The sequence below is a fragment of the Calonectris borealis genome, chromosome 21, assembly GCF_964195595.1.
Source record: "Calonectris borealis chromosome 21, bCalBor7.hap1.2, whole genome shotgun sequence".
NCBI lineage: Eukaryota > Metazoa > Chordata > Aves > Procellariiformes > Procellariidae > Calonectris > Calonectris borealis.
In genome coordinates, this window is record NC_134332.1 from 1,472,389 (window position 1) to 1,499,597 (window position 27,209).

Here is a 27,209-nt window from a genome sequence, read left to right on the forward strand (position 1 = left end):
ACATCTGGGAAATGTGACCACAGAATTAAAGCTGGGGAAAAAAATTAAGAACAACTGCTCCAGAAAGAACATTTTGTGCTCATCTCAAAACTCAGATTCACTTTGAACTGTGTAAAGATTCACAAAGCCAGGGAAGCAGAGTGCCCCTGTTTATCTGTTTCTCCAGCTGGGACACAAGCACTCCCTGCTCTGCCCGGAGAGACCAGAACTGGGAGCTGACACTGCCCAGGAGCTGCCCTGGGGGTACACCCCAGGCCATGGGTTATGCCAGCCCAGGACTTCTGCTACTGGTGTCACTCCACATCATCTAACCCAGGTAAAAGGGCACGGGCAGAGGAGACAGAGCCCAGGGATCTGTCTGCACAGAGGAGCAGCCTGGCCACCAGCTCCACGGCCATCGCTTTGCGTGCTCTGGCTCCAGGTATATGCCAGGAGAGCGCTGGCTTGAAGCAGGTGAACGTTTCAGCTGCAGTTGAAATTTGGGGCATGTCATGGGGATGCTGGGTAGGGCTGCATTTCAGGAATGCCTCAGCATTTGGGTAATCTGCACATCACATCTTTCAGAAGCACTTTTCAAAATGTTGGCAGCCTTGGTCTGAGGTTATCTCACTGCATCGGCGGTTCAGGCTGCAGCTCAGCCTTCTCAGCATCACGCACAGAGAAATCCAATGGCTGGGACCTTTGGATGGAGGAAAATGGAAACCTCTATTCTGGAAAGAGTTAAGCTGTTGCTGCGGGTGTGACACGGCAGAGGGATTCAGCATGTGCAGATTGACTGTCCAGCTTTTACATGAGCCGGGTGCCTCAAGGCGACGCACGCCGCTGCACTGCGGCGCAGGACACAGCCCTGCTCGGTGATCCTCTCCGGCATCCCAGAAACGAGCCGCTGCTTGCGAGACACGCCGGAAGCAAAGGAAATATCAGAGAGCAGGAAAGGGTTTTTCACTTGGTACCATCTCCTGACCACCACCAGCAGAGCGGCTGGAGGAGAGGGAGTCCCCCCTTACGCTGAAAAGGACTGGGAGCAGGAAGAGGAAGGCAGAGGAATACACCTCATGGTCGCTCAGTGTGCTTCAAATTCATGTAATAAAACTGGTGAGAGCAGCCGCAAGGACTGCGTCTAGATTTTCTCTACTTGAAGTCCTTAGGCATGACCGATCCCAACACTTCTAACCTTGTCTGCGGTGCCCTTTGCGCCACAGCCCAGAGGATCCATCACCTTACGGCAGTACAAGAAGCCCATCTGACAAATAACACAACCCACAAATCTGGCAAACATCATCTCTTTTCCTATTACAAATTAGAGGAAATTGAGATACAGTTTCCACAGAGCACATAGTGCGCTTCACAGACGAACGCTCATCTCCTCTACCTTCTCCCACCCTGCACGCAGCACCTGATGCCAGCTGACACTTGATTTTTCTCCTACCAGGAATTTAAAACCCACTATATCCACCCTGCAGTGCTCTGGCATCTGCAGGGTGACCGTCACAGCACAAAATTCAGGATTTTGTGTTCAGGTGAGGCTGAGGGACTCCTAAATCACAGCTCTTTTTTGTGGTGAAAACCCTCCTGCAGCGAGTTGTGTTGGGGGCTCGCAGACTGGGGCCTTTGGCCAGCGCTGCTTTGGAGTCATTTGTGTCTCATTCGCAGCCTTGAGGTTTTCTGAGCTCATGCCTCTGAACTGGCCTTTTTGTCATCGCATTTTTGCGGGTATTTTCTCGTACTTAAGAACCAAAAGTATAGATGGAGCATTTGAAAAGGAGGGATCAGAATCTTGCAGGCTGCTCAAGCCCTGCCAGGGAACAGAGTAACCGGGATGGGGGAAACCACAACAGCAGAGCCCAACCCAGGGCACCAGATCCTCCTTAATGCTGGGAAAAAGGAAAAGGGGAACAACTTCCTTTGCTTTGGTCCCCTGCCAAAACCATCCCATTTCAGTTAGAAACAAATTCAACCCAAAATGCAAGTCTTCTGGCTATCGCTTTGGAGTCAGAGAACAAAGGAATGGGAAAGTTGACTGAATCTCAAACTTTTATCATTACTGATGCCGTCTTTCTGCTGCAGGAGCTCATGGCTGCTGCTGATCCTTCCCCCAACAAGCTTTTATCAGTCACTTCTGACCCTCACAGACCTGTGTGTACGGTTCCCTTTTCCCCATGATCACAGGAAAACACATAATCAGCTTTCACTCACCTTAACAACTAACCCCCACTGCTCTATCACTGAACTATCCTCCTTATCACCTCCTACTTCCCCAAATTTCGAGTCATATGCACACTTTATCAGGCATGATTTGCTGTTTTCTACCGTGTCAATGACGATTGTTTTCCATTAAGCAAGAGCGAGGCTTCCCGAGCCCTCCCTGGCAGAGCAACGCTCACAGATGATGATGTTGAGGTTTCAGACCGGAGTTGTTAACTATTTATTAAGCACTACACCAATTTCCTGTCTTTCTAGGTTTTCAGGTCAGGTGTTGTGTCATATCAAGCCAAGTGCCTGTGAGGACATCTGTTCTAGTTGTGCTCCATCCATACTCTTTATCTCTCTTCCATTAACAATCACTTCTTAAGTTCTTTACTAAACAAATTCGCCTTAGCTGTTCACTGGGTTGCGTAGGTTTGATGTCACCCCCTCACCAGCCCTTTTGCCCTTTTCCCTATCACCAAACCATCTGCCTAAGTGTCCTCTAGATCTGCCAGGACAGTGCCCAGAAAAGCTTCTTGCAAACTCTTCTGATGACAAGTCCAGAGCAGCTGACTTCAAAATTACCCAGGTGTATAACATCTGCCACATCACAGCACGTCCCTGAGCCTTAAAGTCCTCTTACCATCAGTAAACCTCTTCTCCACCATTCAGAGATGGGAACCTCGGTTCTCCTTGCTCTTTTGGGAATATGGGCAATACCACATCCCTAAGGGCATTAAATTAGCCATGCTCAGGAGTAACAAAGAACGCTTTGGGAAATTAATGCTCCTATGGACCAAGCTGGGACATCTCCAGTGAAGACTATGGAGTTAAGCACGTTTATACAAGCTACAGTATTGCCCCTCACTGCAGCTGTGGTCCAGTCTAAAGGGCGTTTGTTCAAAGCGTATCCTTGCCAGCATCTGGGACACAGCTCGAGGATGCAAACAGGAACGGTGCCCACGGGGGACCCTATGGGTGCAGGATGTGTCCGCAGAGAGCCAGGGCACGGGGTGGGGGGGACAAGGGGGGACAGTGTCATTTCTCTGACACTTGTCTAGAGGACCTCCCGTGCAGAGTTAGAATGTGCATCTCCAAGGCAAAACAAGATCAAGCATAGATCCGCAGCATTAATTTCCTCGGGTCTGTAAGTGTGCTCATCGCAGCAGGCCAAGAAGTTGCAACTGGAAAAGTTTTATGTTGGAGCGGTTTCCCAAGAGAAACTCCGGTGTCTAGAGATGAAAACTTCCAGAGAAAAAGATCAATTTTACTAGTGCTTTTCAAATGAAAAACTTACTGAGCTATTTGATTTTAACTCAATTTGGCCTGAATATGTTGGGTTCAAATCAAAAACTTCTAACAATGCAATAAAACACTGATCTGCAGTTTCCTATCAGGAGGATATTTCCGGAGCAGGGAAGGGTGTGAATACAGCCCTGGACCACATTCACGTCTCTGGACTGGCTCCCTGTGAGGCTACCGCTTCCCACCAGGCAGTAAATGTTTTCTTCGGACAGGTTTTACACATGTCATCACAGGAGGTGTACAGCCCTGCAGGGAATGGCATGCGGGCAGCGGGGAAACGGGGCCAAACTCCCACACTCCAAATTCTCTAGGGTGCAGAAACGCGGGTCCACACTGAATCAACCCAAAGCTTTCGCAGGCAGGGTCTATACATCTGATTTTAAACAGTTCCATTCGGATTTAAAATCCTGAAATGAAGCATACACTAGACCAGGTCTGCATGCATTGGCAGTACTTTTCACATACCACTTGGCAAATAAAAAACCTTCACTTCCAAAATCCTGGCTTGCTTATGTGCTGGGACTATCGCAACTACCCCATGACCACCACGAGGAACAAAATCATCAAGAATGGACAGCTCAGTGGAGAACCTTCCTCTATTTCTATCCTCTATTTCTGCATTCTTTCCAACACCAACCTATATTTAGCCCTTCCCTTCCAGGAGGCCACGTGCCCCACCAGGATCGGGGCCACCTGCACTCAGGACCTCCAAGCACTGCAATTCACACGCTGAAGAGCCTGGAAAATAAACACCCCTTCTGCTGTAACCTACACTGGGCTATAAAGATTACTGTTTGCCATCTGACTGTAAATAACCATAATGCACAGGATTTAAACTCTGTGGAGTGATTTATTTGCACGTGATTAGACAGGATGACTAGCACTAGCTTTTTTTATGACACTCCTGTTTCCCTGAAGGTTGGAATTTTCTTTCGTGTTTAAAATAAATTAAGCAACTCACAGACATTGAAACATACTTTTATTTTGGATCACGCCAGATCCGAATGCAAAAATGTGACCTTATGGGTCAGAATATTACTCACAAACCTTCCAGGTGAGAAGGAGCAGGAGATGGCAGCTCAAGGCCTCGGCAAAGAGCTATTCCCGCAGCAAGCGCAAAGTCAGCCCAGCTCCACGGGCTCCCTTTCAACTCACAGCAGCACTAAATACGTTACTGCTCATTGCAGATGATTTGTGGGTAAGAAACAGCAGTACGAGAGCTTCCACCAACCCCCCAGGCCCTGTCACGGCAGCACAAGGGATGTGTCTGCCCAGATCATGGCGACAGAAGAGCTCAGATAATGACGACCACCAAACCCCCCAGACCCATCACCTCCACCCCAGACAGGACCGGCCGGCAGAGCTGAGCCAGCCAAAGGCTCCCGGTAGGGTAAAGCACCGCTGGCAAGCCCAGGGACGGAGCGTTTGCTGCAAAGAGCAGGACAGGAGCAGATCAGGAGTGGGAGAGACCCCTCGGGGTGACATGGGACAAAAAGCCATGTCCACACAAGCATCCTTCCCTTACGCAAAGCTTTCCAGCTGCCACAAGCAGCCGCAGGGGTGGGCAGCGGGACAGCGGCGTCTGCCAGCAGGACCCAGCCACAGGGCACTGCTGCACCACATCGCGGGGACCCCGAGGGTGCCAGGAGTGGGCAGCCAGCACCCTGCCAGAGATGCCCTCCCGAGCCTCCCTCCACCCCGACTCCCGGCAGCCTGAGCGCGGCACCGAAGCAGAGCCAGCCCCTCTCCATGGGAAGCCATCCTTGCAGAGGGAAACCGTCTCGTTCCCACAGTCGGGAAGGAGGCCGAGCCTTGCACCAGGGCAAAAGGAGGACACGCAGCCGGGAGCGTGGCACCCAGTGGACACCACATCCATCAGGCAACGGGGAGAGCCACGCTGGGCTGGCCCGGAGACCCCCACACCAGCCCCACCTGCCGCCGCAACACGAGAGTGCCACTTCACTGTGCCCGAATCCCAGCTTTCGTCTGTTAGCAGGGCATGCCTTGAATCCACCCCACCGCAAAAATAACCTTAACACCACAAACTGATGCTCCCACCAGCCCAGCGAGGCATCCAAGCCCCCCGCAAGCCTCTGTGTGCAGCCAGCCTGCAGGAATGCCTTTGAGGGGGACCGTCCCCTCCCTCCCACCGGCTGCCAAGACTTAAAACCTGCTGGTGACACAACCCTGTAATTAAAGCTTTGCTCCTGAAAAGTGAATGCAAAGAAGAAAAGAGGGATGACCTGAAGGTGACTCTCTTCTTAGCTTCCCTGCAGGAAGAAGATGCTTAAATGCTCCCAGGCTGGCTTCCACAACAGCACCTCGTCATTTAAGAAGAGCCTGTCTCCGTTTGCTGAGGTCTACCTCCACCGAGGACAGTTCATTGAGCCACACAACCCCCACGCTGCAAAAGTGAGAGGTTTCTGCTCTCATGCTTTAACCACCAGCCCGTGTCCTTGCAGCCTGGTCACTCGCTCCACGTGGCTCTCAGGATTGCGGGTCACTGTTTCCCAGAAGAGCGGCCGTGGGGAAGTCGGGAGGGCACCGTCCTGCCCTGGCTCGCTGCTGACTCACGGGCACGTCCCCCTCTCTGTGCCCCAGCTTCCCCTTTTGAACCAAAATTGCCCATTGCTGGAGAGTCTGGTGAGATTTATGGCTGGAAGCGCACTGTTCCCTTAACCTTGAAAGCCGGCTGTTTCTATCCGTGCTGTGCGCTCATGGTAGACACATGAAAGCCACCTTCTCCTTTCCTTGCAGGAAAGGCCCAGCCAAACCACACGGCTGGAGAAACATCCCCCCCACCTACCCGCAGATCTCATGTCAGCCTGATCTCCCTAGCTCAGTGCAGACCACCAGACTCCAAGCAATCCCGTGGGGTCCAGGAGGGAACGTCCTGCTCGGCAGGATGCCGCCTTTGAGCCAGGGGCTGCCCCGATGCCACCTGAAAGCCGGGGGCTGGCACAGCGCAGGGTGTGAGCAGCCGCTCCTGGGGTACGGGCACGTGGCAGACCGGTCACCGCGGGTCGGGAAGCTCCCGCTCCACTTGCGACCTGCTCTGAAATACCTCGGGTGGACAGGGGGAACAAGAAGGGCTTTGCAGAATCCCATAATCATGGCCTGTCCAGACCTACTGTCCTCTGTGGGGGACCATGCATGTAGGAAAGTAAATGCTTCACATTTTCTACACAACTACCACGCTCCAACTGCAATGGATGCCACAGATCTCAGTCACCAGAGCTGCGACAGCCATTTAAGCCCATCAGAAGAAAGCTAAGCACTTCATTACATCTTGACAAAGACGAGTCTTCCCCTCCCAAGATCTCATGAAACGCAGCCAGTTCTCTTTCAGTCACTTCTGCCGAGGGGCCCAATTCTAAACTAAACGTCAAGCTCCAAATGCATTTTTCCGAATGTAGGAGAAAACGCAGGAGTGCCTCATCCCGCTGTCGGGATGTCGCTGACGAACACCCACCGCAGCCTTTCTGAGCCACGGCACGGGATTAGCTGGGTAGGGAGGCATCGCGCAAGTCTGACGTTACACAGGGACACGCACTGAGCAAACCCCCGAGGAGGCAGCTCCTGCCCGACCGCCCCGGGAAGAAATAGAGGAGACAAGGAAGGAACAAGCGGGAAATGTGAGAGAGAACTCGTCAGCCCGCGGTTACGCAGCAAGTCGTGCTTTGGCCCAAATCCCAGCCACTCAAGGTGAACAACTTTCATTCTGAATGTTTTCATCCAACTTTCACAATAGCTTATTATTTCGCGGTGCTGCTGAGCAATGTTTGCCTTTCTCCTCTACGCCCTGGGGATCTTTCCCAGATCCAAATTTCCACCCCTGAAAATACAAGGTCTTGAAACCAGGAAGACAGTGAAGTCACTTGAAAAGGAAAAAAAGCCACAGCATTCAGATTAGGTAGGTCCAGTCACTGAGAACCAATTTTGCAGTCTCCTTGGCTGCTTCACGACACAAACGTAACTGTGCCAATGTCCGAGTGATTGCAAATCTGTTTAGAGCATTTAGCCATGTACCAGCCACACGCGGTTTTAGAGCTATGATTATGTGACTTTTAGATCGAGCTTCCTTATTTTATTTCAGGGCTTCAAACCTGGGTGCTTGAAGACAAGAAAAGCAAGATGCCTAAAAAATAAAGACAAAACAGTTGGCAAGGAAATCTGCCCCCGGGCAAAAGAATCCCAAGATAAATTGAAAGTGAGATGCGTGGAGGAAGATCCACCTACTGCACACAGGGGGAAGGGGAAAAGCAAACCTGTCTCAATGCTCCCAGCCTCCCCGTTCACAGATTCCTTTTAGCAGCTTCTTACTAATATATTCTGGCTACATTCGTTACACTTCCTTTCCAGACCTCTGGCAAATTAATTAAAAAGGAAGTTAAAATCAGCCCATTCAGTGCTCCTTGCCCCAGCAGAAAGGATCAGAGTTGTTAGTACACGTTCAGGTCCCACTAGAAAGTTAATCCGGAAAACAGCAACACTCACCTCCGCAAGGTAAAGGATGCAGAATTTCCGATCTTCTGAACCTATAACAGAAGAAAAAACAGGATCAAAATTAAGCTACAACTGCATTTCTGCAAGCAGAGACAGTGGCAGAGGAACTGGCTAAGAGACAGCGTTTAATGAATATTTATTGTTGTCATCCTACAGTACCAGGCTGTGATCCGGGAGTGATGTGTGCTGCATCTGCAGGGGCCATGCGCTGGGCAGGCTGCATTGCATGGTATCTTGCATGGGCTCGCTGTGCTATCACGGATTCTCCTTTGGGTTTGTCCTTTTGGAAAAAGGTTTGTTCCATTCAGAGGCCACGCACAGGCTCTTCTGCCCAACCTGCCACAGCACGTGCAGCCCGATTCCTTCCCGGGGGCTGCAGAGGCCCCGCAGCGCCCACGCAGCCGTCCTGGGCACCGGGGTCGGGTCTCTCCCGTCTTACCTCTGTGGACACTTTGCTCCCAGGAGGACTAACCAGAGCAGCTCCCGTTCCTACATCCTCGCTCATTCCCAGCTTCTTGCCCCGAGCCCTTGGTAATGCTGGTGGTAGCTCTGCCTAGTGCTGTCTGTCCCAGCCTCCATCAGAGCAGTTGTTGGGGTCGGTGCCTCTCCAAGGAGATGGAGCCGAATCCCAGGGCGATGGGAAGCAGCTGATGGGACGGGGCGAGAGCTCATCCTGCTCCATCGGGCTGAGGGCAAACTCCCCAAGCTCCCGCCAGTGTGGTGCCGCTCAGGAGACCTTGCACTTCCACAGCTTCAGGAAAGGAGATGGTGCTGGAGGCAACGCAATGACCAACATTGTGATCCATGTCTTGCTAAGTCATGGAGCAGCCCACTTCAGCTCCCCATCTTGCTGCCAGCTATCCCATGGGATGTGTTATGCTCCAGCTGCTCCACCAGGCAGGTTCCTGCAGGCCTAGCATTCCCTGTCCTCACAAAAAGGCATTCCTGAAGATTTGTCCCAGTCTTTGATCCCTGCTGGTGAGACACGAATGTCCCAGTCCCAAGGGAAGCCAGCTCCTGGCATACATCAGCCTCGCAGGACGATGCGAAGGTGCCGCAGGACAGCGTCACCTGAGCTGTGAAGCAGGACATCCCATCTCCTGGAGCCATCTCACTCCTTCGCAGCAGTGTGCCCTGCACCAGCTTTGCCCTTGGTAGCATGCAGCACCGCTGGGCTGCAGCTTTCATAACCCTCTTAATGACATTATCTCTGCCATGAGATCAGATCTGCAGTCTGGGCACGGCCGCGGATCCTATTCAAAGCAGTGTCAGCACAAGCTCTGCTTCATTTCAACAGCCTGAGCTATGCTAACGAGGGGAACAGGCTCCGTGCAGCGGTGGAAACACCCTGTTCCCCAGAGGAAAGCAATTCTTCTGCCGCAGGCAGCAGCCCAAATGTCAAGATAAGAGCTGTGACCCATTGAGGGACGCAGATGCCTCTGGAGTCGCTCCATGGGCAAGGCGAAACCCACGAAGAAGTGCAATGGCCTGGAGCCGTTTGCTGGATGTCTCTTCCAGCTGCCCTTTGGGGATCGCAGGCCTCCGCTGCCAGCTTCACTTTTAATGCACGTTGCAGGATATGGGCTGGAACATCACTACGGGGACACCAGGACACCGTGCCACAGCGGCTGCTGGAGCCCAGCACCACCGGGAGCGCTGCTGTGGACCTCTCGGATGATGAGTCCTTGTGTGTTTTCATAAGCTCCAGTCTGCTCCACCCTGGGCGATGCGAGGGTCAGGGAAGCAGCTGGCTCCAGCGCTGCCAGCCCAAAGGCTCCAGCGCTGCCCTGCCAAATCTTCACCTCCAGCAGGGGAGCGATGCCGGGCCCTGAGAGCACATGCTGAACAGGCCTGGCTGGGAGCCCGTGTCTCACCTCTGCACCACAGAAGAACCATTCACCGCTCTCCGCAGCTCTGCCTGAGCTCTCCCAGCACCCTCTTCCATAAATCCCAGCAGGACCATCAGGAAGCATTTTCCTTGCTACGGCAAAGCCTCCGGATGGGAGCCCCTCAGCCAGTGCTTTTCCCCTTGAGGGAGGGTTTGGAGGCAGGATCTAAGCCTGCTGCTGGCACACCATGAGTCCACCATCCCCTTCCACTGCTTCTGCTTCCCAAGTGGTCAGCAGAGCAAAAACCATCCCATCTTCTCAGCTGGGCTCTCTTCTCCTCCCTGCACCATGACCAAAGCTCTCCAGGCTGCCTTGCAAAGCAGATTGCAGAAGACCAACATGTCCCAGCCACTTTCCCTCAGGAGCTTTAACCCGGCTTTCCCAGCTGATCTGAGGAACAAGTCACCCTCTGGAGACACGCACCCTCAGCAAAGAAAGGTGACGTCTGAGTGTAACGGCCCTGGGAATGACCCCGCTTCTCTTGGGCCTCTGTTTATTCCTTCTGCAATAACAAGTGATCCCGACAAAGCCCAAAACCATCAGAATTAAGTTCCCTTCCAAATTCCTCTCCGTTGAGCTATGAATCTTGGCATTAGCAACCTCCACTGCCAGCAGCTCCTATCCCCTCGTCCCTCCGAGGCTCGCTGCTACACATGGCCAAGCAGCGCAGTGCCTATGGGAAACACAAAGCAGGGAGCCAGCCTAGGCTTAGGCACTGCTTAAATCCCAGTTTCTACCAGTAATTGCCATTAGAGAGAAAACAAATGGGAGGTAAGAGACTGGCTGCCCAGCCCAGCAGCTGGGCCTGAGCCGGTGCCGATCCCTGGCGAGGCAGGAGAGCGACGGCAGAGCTGGGAAGGACAGAACCGCGCGCGGATTTCAGCACAAACCAGGTTTGCCAGAATTTCTTTCACTGGAGCTTCTTCCAGCCTCCGGAGGGTCAGGCTGGCGTGCCGGAGCCTGCTGTGCCCCGGAGCCATGCGACATGCACCGCTCATCTCCTGCGCCGCGGACCACAGAGGCCACGAAAGGCAAGGGGAGAGGCACAACCGCGCCAGGGAGGCGGCAGCCGGCGCCCGGGCTAAGCCGGGGCTCCGTTCCCCACGGTGCTACGTCCGCACCTTTTTTGACAGGTGAACAGCACGTACTCTCGGCTAAATTCAGTGAAACGCTAAAAGGAAATAAGCAGGAGAAAAAAAAACTCACTTGAAGGTATTTCAGTTTCTTCCTGATGCGTTGTGATGGGGACTGCCTTGTCTTTCAGAGTAACGCGAACCGTCCCTGCCCCAGGGCTGGGCTGCTGCGTGCGCTCAGCGCAGGCAGGAGGAGGGTGCGAGTTTTGTGGGGACACGTTCCCCCTCTCCGGCTAAGCCTCGTCCTGCGCACCCATGCTGACGCACGGGGCAGGCGTTTACGCAGCTCCTGGCACAACAGCAGCTTTCAGCGCCGGCCTGGCTCTGCCCACCCATGTGCCACCCAAGGAAAACACCCACTGCTTGCAGGATTTGGATGGTGCGCGCCGGGCGTTGGGTCAAAAAGGTGGGAAAAGAGGGAAGATGGTCCTGCTCCTTTCCACAGCCTCCTTGCACAGCCCAGGGATGGTGGCAGTGCCCACAGACACCTTCCTCCCCAGCCCCTCGCATATGCTCAGCGAGGAAGGGACTGCATCAGGCACCCAAAGAGGAGCTCACAGGGCAGGGTGCTGCAGGACCTCAGGTCCATGAGCAGAGGGGAAGGCTGTTGTGCACATTTGAACCTGGGTCCCAAGAGGGGACAAGCTTGTCACCCTCTGTGGCAGGGTGCAAGCCCTGGGTGCGTCCCAGCACCCTTGGGGCAGCGCAGAGAAGCCGTGGCGGGGGCAGAAGCCTCATAAATCATACTGTGGGCATCTGACTGTCTTGGAGCTGATTGCTGTAAGACTCGGCGGGTTGGGATGCTGGGGACAGCAAAGCAGCACATGAAAAGTCCTTGTTTGCAGGATCCTGGCTGGGGATGGGGCTTACAGCCTGGGGTTCCTCATTCCGGCTGCAAAACAGGAGCGCTCTTCTCTGTCCCAAAGCCCAGCGCACCCACCCAGGGGGCCCAGGATCCCAGCGAGGCGGCGGCCTTCGCGTGGAAATTCCCACAGTATCTAGTGAGGAAGCCAGTCCTGTTGCACTGGAAACATTGGCCGGTGTGGTGCTCATCAACCATGCTTGGCTTCTAAAGCAGGAAGACAGAGCATTGTAAAGCAGATTATACTGATTTGCTTTCGCACAGGGCAGCGAGCGGCAGAAACAGGAAACATCACAATGGTCTTCAGTGTACCGGAGATGTCTCAATTGTTATACTCAGCAATACGCCTGTTCCTATTAATGTGCCATTCAGTTATTCAGGAGACCAACAGAAAATCCCTGCCAAAAGGGACGGACATCTTTCTGCTGTTCCACCCGCCTTTGAAGCGGCCCTGCCCAAACCAGGAGGGTGAGCTGCCTGAAAACCGACTGTGCTGGATTCCCGGCGTGCGGGGGGCGGTTCAGCGCTGCAGAGACAAACATCCCCTTCGGAGAGGCTTGTTAAGCTATTCCAGATGTGATCCAGCCAAGTTATTATGGCAACAAGGAAATAAGCGGTAGAAAACCGCACACGAAATCCAACGGCTCTGCCTGAGGTTAGGAGGCACATTCCTGTGCTGAGCTGCACACAGACCTTCGCGCACAGAGCCGGGACCAGCACTGGGGAAGCTGGTTTCTTCAAGGAGGCGAACAAGAGCAGGGTTATTAACAGCCTTTGAGAGCAGCCAGGGGCGGCATGCATGCGCGCTCCAGGAGCAGACGCTGACCAACAAGCACTTCAACGAGGAACAATTTCTTTTGTCCGTTTCTTAGAAATAAGCAGCACTGAGAACAAACTCAACAAACCCCAGCGAAGCTTCAATGGCTTTTCTAAATGGCTCGCACCGTGGTGCCCCGTCTCCCTCACTGTGTTTCTGCCCCCACCAAATAGGTCAGCGAATTAATCTGGGAGCAGAAATGTTGTTGGAAATGGGAAATAACAACTGACAGGCAGCCTGTGGTGCACAGCATGGCAGATCCCCAGCACTGAGGCTCACTGCAACGTGGGGCATGTGGAAAGATGCAGCTCATCCACAGAGCTCAAAGCTGGGCTGGGAAAAGTCATGAGACATGGCAAAATTCATCCAGAAAATGATCCCTTTGGAGAAGCAGCCCAGATCTGGATTAATCCCTTTTGGTCAGGGCCACGGGACTGCAAAAAGACATCAGGTCATACAGTTACAGAGTAATCGGGGTTGGAAGGGGCCCCTCTGGTGGTCTCTAGTCCAAGCCCCTGCCCAAAGCACCCAGATCAGGGCGCTCAGGGCCATGCCCAGCTGAGTCCTGAACACCTCCAGGGATGGAGGTCCCACAACCTCTCTGGGCAACTTAATATTTGACCAACCTCACCATAGAAAAGTTTTTCCTTATATCTAACCACGATTTCCCATGTCGGGTTGCAGTCCAGCAACACCCGCTGCCTGGGCTGGAGGAGGAGCCAGGGCACCAGCCCCACGCTGACGCAGTCGGGCGACTGTAGACAAAACAAGCCCGTACCAAAAAAGTGACTGCACCGAAGAAGGAACAAGGTGGGACTGGGCCCGGGGCCAAGAGGTGGCTCCACCAGAGCAAATAGGATGTGGTAGAGCAATTCGTTCGTTCCTCTTTTGACCCTGAGTAGCTAAAGGCTATTTTTCGTACAAGCTCAGCATTTCAACTTGAAATAACTGATTTCAAGTCACCCCCTGCCCTAGAAGCCCTTCCTGAGCCCTCAGCTGGACACGAAAGCCCAGCCAAGGCGAAGAGAGTAAGGGCATGGTCCACAGCCTCCCACCAAGGCCAGGGTTTGCTCTTTCCTCACCAACGGGGTGTGCGTGGGGGAGGGATGCTAGCGCGGGGGAAAACCGTGGGCGGCTGAAGGGAGAAGCAGCAAAGTAAAGGTCAGTAGGGCTTAGCCAGACTCCCTTGGAGACAACCTCTGAGCTCTCTCAAGACACCATGGGGGAAACCTCAAGACTTCACTTCCCTTTCTCAGCCTCGGCAAGCCCCCGCTGTAGACAGCGTAACACCAGCAAGGGGAACAGCCCAGCACAGCAAGACCCTGGGGAATGCCAGTCCAAAATCCCCGAGAGACGCACCCAAAAAGCCCTGGAAAGTGGTGCTATCTGGGTGTCCCTGAGGTGTCCCAGGAGACCCTTGTTGCTCCCAAGGACTGGGTTAATGCAGGGATGGGAAGGGTGATGCTGGCCCTCCACCCCGAGGAAGGATGATCTGGCAGCACTAGTTGGATGGTACTGTTACATACTGGAAGCAATGGGATAGCAGGGTGCTATCCCCGTGCTGGCCAAAAACCTTTATAACTAGCAGCCCCGAAAATGCCCCAAATGTCTCCAGCTGCTGCTGCAGACACTCACCCTCCTGGAGCTTGACACTCTGCAGGTAGAGAGGGTTCCTCAGCACGTTGCAGCGCCCAGGCTCGTCCTCCTTGGTGAAGAGCAGCAGGTCGGAGTAGACAAAGACAGTCACCTGGAAGCACAAGAGCAGCAAAGAAGCAGCTATAAGGAATTCATCTCTTGGCACTGTGACAGAGTCCTGGAAAGATTCTCTACCCTGGGGAGACGCACCAGCCATGACAGGCAGCCCAGGCACCCCTTCCCTAAGGGGCTGAATGCTGCTACACCCCTCAGGTGCTCCCAGCAAGCTCCGGACGAGGCTCCCCCCGCTTGGCAGCCACCTACCAAGGCTGGTGGAGTCCCGTGACAAGAGGGATAAACCTGCCCCACAGTTCAACGCCACGCAAACACAGCCTCTCTGTCCTCTCGTGTCACTTCCCATTTACATAAGTTATAAATCAGAGGAGCAGGAGGAGGGAATAAGTTGCCGACTAATCCCAGCTCACTGAAGAAGTTGCAACCTAAAAGCAAAGGTGATCTCCCTCACACTCATGAAGGAGCTTCTCGCTGTTCTCGGTCTCTGCATGCCCCATTTTGCTCCCTTTGAGAAAATAACCGTTTGGCTTTTACAGCAGCAGAACCCACGGGAGCAGTTGCAGAGAACAAACTTGACACCTTTAAACCACACTGACGGGCGGAAAGCAAACACTGAACCGAGCGTCTGCCCAGCTTCGTGCTTGAGCAGTGACCCAAGTGTCCTAGAAGCTGGGAGCTACTCCAGAGCAGTGGTAAGTGCTCACAACTCAACAGGTAGATTTTGTTCTGCTTCTGGCTCTTGCCTGAGGTCCCTGGTTCAATCAGTACAGATTAGTGTGATCTTTAAAATAAGAAGAATGAGCTTCTCCACTGTAATGGAGATCCTTGACCCAGAAGCCTTCTGGAGGTGAGTAGCTTGGTGCAATCACTATGGCAATAGCCCAGGTTTGAGCCTGTCAGAAGTTGGGGGCATGCAGCAAAGCTTAGAAGATGCCAGGAAGCGGCTGCAATACGCCAGTGGGCATACTGGGTGCTGGACCTTCTGCATACTGTCAAACCACGCACAGGACGCAGCACGTGAGCACGTGGTGCTTCTAACTGCTCCTTGGGATGCTCCCAAAAACCTCCCACAGCAAAGGGAAAGCTGCTTTGCAACACCGAGCAACAGCAATGAAGGTTTTGTGGCCTTTCGCAAAAGCAAAAGAAAACAACCCGGCATCCCAGGGGCTTACTGGGAGCTGGCACCGCTGCCACCACCAAGTCACCCTTTGGAAGGTGACTTTGCTCTGGACAGGGACTGAGTCACTGTTGACGGGGACGCACTGCCAGTACAGTTTGTCTCCGTGCCCAGCGGCTGACGGACACATGTCAGGAGGAGGACAAGCCGGGTAACAGTTTATCACGTGGTGGTGAGTCTCATGTCAGGGCAGGAGCATCTGGCTTTGAAACCAAAATCAAGCCCTTGCCACAAGATTTCTTCTTGCTGTGCAAATTCATTTTTGTGGGATTCTTAATAAGCACAAAGCTACTGGCGTAGCTTTAATTGACAATGAAACCAGGGAGTGTCTGTTTTCCTCTGTATGATTTGGAAAATCCCTTCCTCTGCTCTCAATACACTGTTGGCCTAGTGCCCACATTCACCCTCTTCATTACTTCTGAGCTTATTAATACAAGGAATAATGAAGCACAAACTGCATTATAAACTTTCTCCCATGCCCATCTTGTTCTAAAAGGTAACTTTTCTGGGACATGTCTGGTGCCATCCCAGGTCCCTCAGCCTCAAAGAAGAGATGTTCAGGGATTTTGAGAATAGCCACTCAGCAAAGTGCAGGAGATAAAAGCATGATCAGCAAGTGGTCATGCTGGAAATGGAGGGAAGAAAATGAAGACCTAATACACACAGAAGTTTAAAGGGTAGAAAAAAAGATAGAAGGATCAGCAGCGAAAAAAAAAATCACTTCAAATCCAGGAAGATTTAATTAGGGAATCATGGAAACAGAAATACACAGAAGTATTTGCAGGTAACATTGTGCTTTTATGTGAGGGTGGGACTGACTGAATTCAGGACGCAGAGAAGATAAAAGCGCAGCCAGTGTGGGTTACGTAAGAGCATCTCTATCAGATGCTGCTTTCAGGAAGACGTTTGATTTTAGAGCAGCTCCACACAAAATGGTTTATAGAGATCCCTTTGCTCCTCCAAGTTGCTGGGGGAAGAAAACAAGGGTGTCCTTTCCACCCACACAGCCGGAGCCTGCCAAGAGCACCCAGCGCCGCCAGGGCCAGGGCTCCGGCGGTCCCTGCTCGCAGAGGTGGGAGCGGGACCGGCTCCGCGGGGCAGAGCTGAGCACGGGAAACTCAAATCATGGACGACCCTATGGCAGCAGCCAGCAGGTACAGGAGGGGAGGGCTGGAGCTCTGCCTAGGGTTGCCATCACACGGCTGACAAGCTGAAACATGTCTCTAACAGTCCTTTGCAGAGAGATCGGGTGTCTACCACGAAAAATCACAGGGCTCATAAAAGCAAGAGAGCAAACAAAAAAGTGCCTGAATTCATCCAGGCAAGACACAGAATCCCCCACAGTTGCCCCTTGGAGAGTCAGAGCATCTTCGTGTATTTCCCAGAACTAATTTCCTACCCCAAAAATCAGAAATAAAACAACCGGCATGATGAAAGGACTCCTCTGAAGACAGAGCTAGGCACACCTGTGTTATTACTGGAGTGATCAAGGCCACTTTGATCAGACCTTTTAGGGGGCTGATGAATAGATTTTACAGGGGAAAAAACAATGTTTGTAGAGGTGACACTGATGTCTTGGACACTGTTCATCGGGGTGTGCTCTGCGCCACGGCAAACAGCAAAGCCTCTTCTGCCCATAGATTTGACTAACTACAGAACGTAACCGGCAAAGCCTTGTTACAGAAGGAAGGGGCACATTTGAAGTGTTTCCTAAAAGAAAACAAGAGAAAATGAAAGCCAGGAGGGAAGGCAGAAAGCAGAGGGTTAGCGTGCTTCCCCAAGACGCGAACAGGAGACCAGCACTGGGACCCAGTGCGGGAAGGGGGAAGCGATAACCACGCCTTGTAAAGCGCATTATGGTAACAAAACCATTGTGAAAAGGTGCCCAGAAATTAAGCCTTGCAGCTAAAGTACCTTCACATTCAAGCTTAAGAATAGTCAGCTCTCCTCCTAACCCTGTCCTCTGCCGCTCACCTATGCACAGAGCCACTGCCACCGGGTGACGGCAGGGAGGAGTCCTGCAGTCGTGCATCAGCAGAGGCACCGGCACGATGCATCAGTGCAAACCCTGCCTGCATGTCCCAGCGCTCGGCAGGAAAAGCCTGAGCCAGGGGATGTTTTCCGAGACATTGCCCTCTCTCTCTAGCAATAGTCTCACAGCACTGCCCAGCAAACCAGAGGGAGCTGAGGAAGCAGAGGGAAGCAGAGGCAGGTCTGTTCTGATAGAGCTTTCAGATGCCAAAGGAGAACATAGTGATGATCCCCTGCATCGTTGGCCAGAGAACGCTGCCTGCAGCTGGCTAGAGAAATCCTATGATGCTTGGTGGGCAGCTCTTAAGACAGGTTATCCACCCCAGGACTGATCCACACACATTTTCTGTTTACCAGTACTGGATTCTTCTCCAGAAGAATTGGGTGCAACCCCAAAGAGAAACTCCAGTGATACCTGTATGAGGGTTGTATCTGCAAAGTTCAAGTATCCCCATTCATTCAGTTGAGCTAAATGGATGAAGCTTTCTTAATCTTCCTCAATTTTTTCAGATCTTGATTTATCCTTGTAGCCCTCTTGTGAGACCATCCAAATTCTCAGTATCCTCTGCGAAGTAGAATCACTGTTGGACTCAACAGACCAAGAACGACGCAGCTCCCCACATACGGGGTGACATCCCCCAGTCACTTCTATTCGGTGCTCTCCTGATCAAAGTCGTAGCTTTCTTGGCAGTTGCTCACTTAGTTTTCACACAGACCAGTCTCCGATAGGAGAACACGATTAAGAGTAATCCAGTTACCATAGCTCCGTACATTAGCATCTGAGTCAGCTGAGCCCCAGCCTAAAAAGAGAAGCAGCCTAGGCTTTGCCGGTGGGGTAGGCGCACGCGCACAGGCGTGGCACTTTGGAGATGGCATGAACTTCCCAGGTCAGGGAAACTTTACCACCCTTCAGTGATGCACCAAAGCCTTTGAGTCATTGCTTTCCATGCTACAGCCCTAACCCTCTAAGCAGGACCTGCTCCTTTGCTCCTGGATTTTTACTTCTTTAATACGTGTCCGTATTAAATGCATGTTCTCCAAGACTTCTCAGCAGTCTTTTAGCCCACAGTGCATTTACTCTCTTTTACCACCTCACACACTTTTTTCTGCCAAGATTATTGGCAAGGAATTTACACACTCAGGAAGTTTACACGCTCAGCTAAACTTCGATGAAAATACACCACCACACTTGCCAAAAGGAGATCCATGGTGAAGGCTTTAGCTGTCAACCTTGAACTTCACCTTGGCTCACCCGAATCAAATATTCTTCTGCCATGAACATCAGGGGAGAGCAGGCACTGAAGACCTCAAGGGCTCACACACTTACCCTCAAACACCAGCATAAGCAGTGGTTGTGCAGATGGAGAAATGGTGTAAAAGATGAGGAAGAGAAGGATATTAAGAATCAGCAAAGAAGAAGGGACAGAGTAAGTGGGACTAGTGTGGTGGAGGGAGGAGGTAAGTGCAAGTTTCCAGTACTCTCACACAAATGAAAGTGTCTAAAAAAGGCTGAAAACAAGGTCTTGAAACGCCTGTGCCAGGGAGAAGGGTTTTAGTCAACCCACTGTGTTGGCCAAACTCAAACCCCTGAAACAGGGACCTGCCAACCCCGTCCCAGGCCAGGAGCGCCGGGAACTTGCAGCACAACACCTGGGATGAGAGAGAAAAGCCTCTTGCCCTGCAGAGAAGAGCGTAAAACCTGGGCATGCCCACCCATGTCCTCCAGGCTTGTGGCAGAGCTGGGTGCTTTCAGAGTTCAAGAGAGGACCATCCTGATCTGCAGAGCCTGCCGCGATGGCAGAAAAGGGAGCTGAGAAGGGGCTGAGCATGGCCCGTGCTGTGAAGGTACCTCAGGGCTTTCAAAAGTTGCCTCCAGGTACCTCAGAGATGGACCGAACAGGACAAAGCCCATGTTCGACACCTTGGGCGCAATCGCCTGCATCACGCTGGTTCCTCTGGCGCTCCACAGGCTGGAGGGATTTCAGAAGACCATAAAAGCGGGAATTGCAACAAAGTCTAGACAGGATGTGATTAAGGCCTGAATAAGGATTGCCCCAGAGGTAAGGTCAGGGAAAGGACAGATCCTGGCAAGCCTCCAGAGAGATAGGTTGACTCCTTCAGGAGATGGGAGAAAGTTTGCTCAGTTCCTGACGTGGAAACCGCCAAGGGGAAAAGATTCTGGTTTTTTTAAAAAAAAGGAAAAAAAAAAAAAAAAAGAAACAGGACCTCCATCTCCAGCCCCTGCACCTGGGCTCTCCTCTCCCAAGCCACTTAGCCAAAGCAGAATAACGTGCAGGAAACAGCCCTGCAAACCACAGGAGCAGTGGTCCAGTTTGAGAGAGGCTGGGTGGGAGGAGCAGTGGCAAAATGGAAAACCCCATGGAGCAAGGAAGAAAGGACCGATCGGAAACAAGACAGCCTCTGTTCAGGCAGCAGAGAAGGATGGAGAGGGAGTGAGCTCAAGTCCAGCAAAAAGAGAAGTCAGAGCCCTTCTGTATCAGGGGAAACTCCGTTGTGTCCAGGCCATTTGAGGTCTTCCTGGCTTCAGAAGTTTAGGTTCCCTTATCTCACAGTCCATCAGGTCCAAAGCAGGCACCCTTGTTCCACTGGAGAAGGGGAGTCTCTGGCTTTCCAGAGAGACCTGCACTGACTCCTTGAAGCTCTGCAAAGCCTGCCGTGACCCTGTGACACACTGCCGACGCGAGAAAGCCCTTCCCTAGGGACACGGCTGATGTCTCGGTGTTGCTACCTACAACTGTCAGCTCCGGGCAACATGGAGCTCAGCACCACGCCTGGGTTCACACCAAGGGAAAGACTCCTGCCTTCCAACGCAGACGCTGCCACGTGCTTGTTCCCATTCACCGCTTCTATTTTTTCACTACGCTTAGTCACCACCTCTTGCCTTGCCCCTCTGCCAGGCTCACACAGACATCGCGGCCTCAAGGCACCATCATTCTCAAACGCTGTCTCACGTTCCTGGCCAGCGTACAGCATCCTGCCCTTTCCTGGCAGCAGCTCCAAGTGGGAAATCCTCTTCCAGCCTCACGCTCATCCTCAGGGCATTGTAAGCAAACAGAGTCCTTGCCCTGAGGCGTCCTCCTGATCCTGCCCACAGCTGGGGCTCTGAGATGGCTAACGTGGCCATTTGGAGACAGAGCAGCACACCTCCTCCAAACATGCTTGTCCTGAGGCTCTCCGTCGACTAAATACGAACACCCACACACTCCACCCAGGCTGCAAACGGCGTTAGTTATTCATAATTATTCCGCGTTTGGCTGCTACTACAGAGCTCTGAGTCTGACCTGAAAGCAAGCAACTCCAAACCACCCAGGAGAAGCACCCTGACTTCAGGCTGGCCACCATATTTCCAAGCCGTATTTTCGCAGCACAGCTGTGCTACACAGCCATGTGTTTACCTGATTTTCATTCATGCCGGTGCCCAAAAGACCCTGAGCAGCAAAGAACAGCAGGACAGACAGGGAGTTTTATTTACAAATCAGTGACAAGTTTCCTAATGGATCATGCAATTTTTCATGTACTTTGGCAGAAAGAAAAAAAAAATAGTGACTGAAGTCAAAGCAAGGGATGAATTACATGTTGAAAGCCAGAAAGAGAGCGGAGTCACTTAACACAATCTTGTACTGTTTTGTACAGGCCAGCGATATGATGTGTCTCTGGTATTCTGCCGTCAGCCACCCAGAAGGTGTTACCCAGAAACCAAGTAAAAATTCCTCTATGGCTCTGTGAAGATGACACATTGTTCACTTCAACTAAATTCAAAACAAAATTATTCTGTACAGTGGTGAGATTCTCTGAAAATGCCCCAAAAGAAACGGCAGTTTCCTTCAGCCCTAGTGCGCAGTGCATGTGTGGGCTCTCCCAGCTGCCGCTTCCTCTCTCCCAAATTCCAGGGCTTTGCAGACTTTACAGTTGGATGCAAGTGAAACCAGTAGCAAATGTAATCAACACTTCCAAACTGCCAGTTTGGATGTTGAAAGTTGTCAAATACACAGGTTCAGCATGTAGCCAAAGCTTAGTCGTTTCCCTAGATTTTTAACAGCCCTCTGATAACATTGCAGAAAAGAAGCTGAAGTAAGAAAAAAGAGAGGAATTTGGATAAGACATGTGGCCTGTTTCAGGAACTAAACTTCTGAAAACCTCGGCAACAAGTTCTCTGTCTACTTCTCTAACCTGGCACAAAATATTCTTAAACTCCCTCTTTCCCAGTCTGCCGGTGGCCTCAGCTGCCGGGCTGTAACTGGCATGCATTTGCCATGCACGGTTTCTTCTTTGTGAGCAAGAAGGAAGACAAGAAAAAAAGTTGATTTCTAGCAGAGAAGAGTGTTGATATTTAGTTTATCCCGTGATAAACTGAGTACAAGTTTTTCCAAATATCATATTAACATAAGTACTGCACAATAAAATATTTCCCTTCTCAATCTACTACATAAGACTGCAGAAGAGCATGTTTAGAAAGCTCACACAGCATGGAAAGAGTCTTACCTGTATGGTCCTGCTTCTGCTCTCGTGAAGAAGCAGCTCCTCTGACAGAAGCAGAGTCCGGGCTGGGTTACAAAGATCTAGGGGCTACATTTGAAAAGGAAAAAAAAAAAAAAAAAAAGAAAAAGAAAGAAACAGTCAAACCTTCCACTGGAAGTGTGGTTTGCCAGAAAAACTTTCCACCCACCAAACCCACTTTGTCTTCACTTTAAGCTGTAACTCATTCAGGGAGAAGCCACCCCACACTGTGCTCAAAAGGACAGAAAGTCTGCAGTCCAGCTACACGATAAAAAGAAAGCCTGACAGTTAACACCTACGTCAGACTCATCTATAAAAAGACAATCAGCCGCTTGCCTCTATGTACGTTGACTGTTCTGCACAGTTATGGGCGCTTTTTAGCAGGAAACACAACCACAACGGTGGCACGTTAGGTTCTCACGTCCCTCAGACAAGAATATTTGCTACGTGATTTTGTGGATTACTCTCGCAGTAAGTTAAAGCGACTTTGAGAAGGCTGCCCTTTCTCATGCCACGCGGCACGCTCAGCTCCCCAGCCAGTGCCCTCTCTGTTTAAGGCTGGAGAAGAACAGGACAGGCTCAGTTGTCCCGACCACAGCACAAACCCTGCAAAACCAGCCCCGGACGACCCTCCCGAGCAGCACGGCCAGCAGGCACTGGGGGTACCTGCGCAGCGGCCTCGCAGTACGAGACAGTGCGAAGCATAAAAACCAGTTCCTGAAGTGGCAGAAACACCCCAGACCCAATCCAAGACACAAGTTTGGGGAGTAAGGAGCCAGAAGTGCCAGCTGTGTTCCTACCAAAAGGCAAACTGTGCACGCAGCTGGGGCTGGTGAACGCACCAGTGCCAACGTGAACGGACACCCGGTGCCGTCGGGGAGGACGGAGCATAAGCCTGTCCCCCAGCACCAGCCCAGCCCCACGTTCGCCCCCGAGCACTCCGCTGGCTCAGGCCGGAGTGACAGACAACACGGATCGTGGTTTCGAGCCCAAGGGAAATCAGCAGTCTGAGCTGACATGACAGTGTCATTGCTGCTAGCGGGGGGGGACGGATGGGTCCCCACAGCCTCGGAGGTGAAGGTATTCATCAGTAATGTAATCAAACAGGATCAGATGAGGTTTTCTGGGGTTCTGGCCATATGAAGGACAAAATGGAAGACACAGAGGTAGTTAGAGCTACTACCACCAAATTCAGGGCTAAATTTTAAGAGAATCATTTATGGAACTGGGGAGTGACAACATCCTCGGTCAAGCCATTACCGCTCTGGATCCTTGTCCATGGTTTTAGGGCTGGCCACCAGTTAACTAAAAAACCTTTGTCTGCACACTATCATTAACAGCACAAAGAACCCATGGGAAGAAACCATATTGATCTTCAGTTATGCGAAGTTGGTTGCTGAAACCCAGAAGCAGGGATACCTCCTCCTGATTCAAGCAAGCACCCGAGGACCAGATTTGAAAGCTGAAAAGGGAAAAAACTCCAACAGAGAATCTCTTGGGCAGGACACAATTCCCTTTGAGAAAGCACCCAGCACTGCGCTGAGTACAGCCCGCTCCAGAGGAGAGAGCTGAGGATGACAGGGGATCCATGCATTCATGGTATATACTGCTGGGAAATATATCCACCTTGCATGACAGCCTGGACCCAACCTACAGCAGCAACCTGCTGTGCTGGGCACTGACTGCAGTAGATCCACAACACCTCGCTTCCAGCTGCGCTTACCTGCACAAAGACGGGGAAGACCAGCACTTTGGGAGCCAGCGTCACATACGTGCCGTAGCTGGAGTGCGGGATGTGTGGCCTCACTATGGTACAGTTCTGGTAGTTCCCGTAGCTCTTCATCGTCTGCACAGTCTTCATCAGCCTGGATTTTCTCCCAGACCCCATGTGTGATTTCCCTTTACATGCATTTCCTGGACCGACAGAGGAAGCAGAAACTCAGAGTCAGAAGAGAGCTCCCGCAGAGCTGCTGCAGGCTGCTGCCTCGGCTCCTGCTCTTGCAGGCTGGAGGGGGGCACGTAAAGCCTAAAGGGAATAGCTGGAGCCGAGAGCTGCAGGGACATTCGTCACTCTGCTACCAAAGTTGCCCAGGGATTCACGAAATAACAGCACTGATTTCATTTTTCCTAATGCAAAATGAGATGTCCCTTGACCTTTCTGCTCAATCAAGAGCTACTCACTTGCTGGACCATGGACTGAACTGGGTCGCACCAGCAGCACAAACACATCTATGTACAAACAAACGAACACCCAAGGAAGTCACAGCAAGCTCAGCGGCAGGACAGCACATCTGTCTCTGTTTGGGGGTACGCCGCCTCCTGCACAATTTATGAATACGGTACTTTGGAGGAAGAGATGCGGTACTATTATACACACCTCCCTACGCAGTACGGAAAGTCCGAAATAAGAAATACAGAACAACCCCAAACATGACTTTAAATGGTCATTCTTGAATCACAGGAGCACCAAGGAGGTTCCCACCATCGGGGAATCCCTGCCTGCACCACTGAACCCTTCCCTTTCCAGGGAGGGGAAAACCATCAGTGACTAAGTCAGGGTGGGAGAAAAAACCAAACACTGGAAATTTTAAACTTTGGGGCATTTTTATCCACACAAGCCCTGCCTGCTCCAGATTCTGGGCATGGGAGTTAGCAAAGTGCAGGAATTTCACATCATGGCGCACTGGGTCGCAGGTTAATCACAGTTTTTAGAAGATACTAAGATTGGAGGTGTCAGAGAAAGGGACAGAAGTGATAAACACATTCATGCACATGGGATCAATCCATGCCTTTCCAAATCGCTCCCAGGGATGTGATGGTTACTCAGACATGGGGGTGTATTTATAAAGATGACCTCATTTGGCATGAGGCTGGCACATCATCCACTGGTTTTCAGCACTACATTTCGGTGCTGGAAAAAGTCCAAACAGCCTGACTGGTTTTTCACTCTGTCCCTCTTCGTCGGAGAAAGCCGTCATCCTCATTCAAAGGATGGATTACACAGAAGCTTTCCTTCGCAGCCTCCCACCTCAGCTGGTCAAGCAGACCCCTGACTTTTCCCAACAAGCCAACACCAGCTACTGCGGCCACCCCACACCTGCCAGTCTGCATCGCTAGAGGCCAGGGGACATTGGGTGGTATGTCAAACCGGTCCCAGAATCTCTAATGTAATTGATAATCCTGTGATTAAAAGCATTATTGGTAATTATCAACAATTATCATTGTTCCCTGCTAGCTGCTGCGTGGGTGAGTCCTTCCTTCCCCTACTGCTGGGCAATTGCTGCTATATAGGCTTTCTAGGCCCTATTCCTCCCAGCCCAGAGGAATGCCTTTGAATACATCCAGCCAGCTCCCACCAGCATTTCGTCTCGCGAGCGCGAGCATGGGACGTGGGGTGCTGTGAGGATGCTCTGCCTGGATAGAAACTACCATTTTCTCAGCACCGGTGCAATAAGGCGAGAGCATCACAGACTGCTGTACGCACCACCGGCTGTGAGCAGGCAGGTGGTTTGGTGGGTGATTGCTGGAGGCAGCACTGCTAAGGACGGCTTTAGGCATCCTCCTCCCCAGCCCCATCACGTGCAGCCGGGATGAGACCAACGCACAGGACCAGAACCAGAAAGGAGCTGCCGAGCTGCTGCCCGCTGGGCTGCTCTGCGCTCCGGTGTGCTGGGACAGCACGGCTGCCGAGCGGGGAGCAGTTGAGAAATATTTCCCATTAATGACATTAATCCATTAGGCCCAAGGGCCTCGGCATTCCCTGGTGACCCCAGCGTACAGTTTTGGCCGTCCCTGGTGTCCCCAGGCCCGCAGTGCACATCTCTCCCGTCATACGCAAACTCCCATCACAGCAGCAGCAGGACCTACTGCTGGGGACAGAAGGTGGGACAGGTTCATGTCCTGCAAGAGCCCTTAACCCCAGACCATGTCCCGCTGGGCACCAGCAACCTGCGCCTTGTCCCAAAACTTGCAGGCAACAACTCCAACAGGAACAGAATATGTCTCTAACCAAAAATTCATGCCTTCTTCAAAAGAAGCCCCACTGAAAAATTGAAGTATTTTCTCCCTCCCCGCTGAAGCTGATGAACCAAACCAGCAGGCAGAACTCTCCACCTGGATTTTAGCATACCCAGGTGAGAAACTGGAGCGTTAGCCCAGGATCCTCCCCCACAGCGGTATCTCAGGGACACGTATGAGCAAACCCCCCTGAGCCCGCTGCTAGAAGTCCAGCGAGACCCCCCAGCATCCCTCCCTCCAGCCACCCAGCCCCGGGCGTTTCTGCTCCCACCACAGCAGCTTTCTGCACAGTGGCTTCTGCCTTTGCACTGTAACGGATACCCATAACCTTCCCAAGCAGAAGTGAGCCAAAACACTTCTGAACATGGCTCAGAGCAGATAAGGTCTCGTCCAAAGCAAACACACGAACCTACCCAACATTACATATTCCATTAAGTATTAGGAAATAGCGCATTTACTTTCAGATAAACGCCAGCAGAGCCAGACCGTGCTCTGTTGGCAACCCAGACCTGCTGTTTACTGCTTGCTTTAACAGCCGGCCTTTGTGGGGGGTGGCCCTCGTGACCTAAAAGGTTGTTTCCACCTCTAAGTGCAATAATCCTGACATTTTCTCTTTTCCCTTTTTCATGGTTGCACTGCCAGATAAAATCAAAACATGAGAGACAGCTCAACACAGGCCAGATACAATCTGTCTGGGCTGTTCAGGATCTGCTTTTCCTCTTACCCTTAAATCACCTCATTTTATCAGAGGAATTCATCACCTGCACAAGTCCTGTTTTCTGCACGCTGACACAGAAACGCATCCAGCCTGCCCGAAGTGTCAGCTCCTGTCACTGTGTGACTGGTGGCCAGCTCCACACTGCCACGTTTAATCACTGCTCAGGTTAACTAGCGCATTCTTCCCTCTGAAGACTTAACATTAAATAAACTGAAAATAGTCACTAAGAATTGTTATGGGAAGAAGCCCGAGCCTTTCAAATTCCACCCTGCTGTAAGAACAAGTCCCCATGGTCCAGTTCATCTTTTCACAGGATCTGCAAACAGCAGGAAAGAGTTG

General features: G+C 52.0%; 1 protein-coding gene across 1 annotated transcript in view; it reads right to left on the bottom strand.

Annotated features, from left to right (window-relative positions):
• The window catches only part of RGS3 (regulator of G protein signaling 3), a 63,699-nt gene that overhangs the window by 30,724 nt on the left and 5,766 nt on the right, over positions 1–27,209 (bottom strand). The window contains exons 6-9 of the mRNA XM_075170233.1: positions 23,859–24,049; positions 22,121–22,204; positions 14,335–14,446; positions 7,990–8,030 (exon numbers count right to left, since the gene is read on the bottom strand). Of these exons, the coding sequence (XP_075026334.1) occupies positions 7,990–8,030; positions 14,335–14,446; positions 22,121–22,204; positions 23,859–24,049 (428 nt within the window). The remainder of the gene's footprint in view (positions 1–7,989; positions 8,031–14,334; positions 14,447–22,120; positions 22,205–23,858; positions 24,050–27,209) is intronic.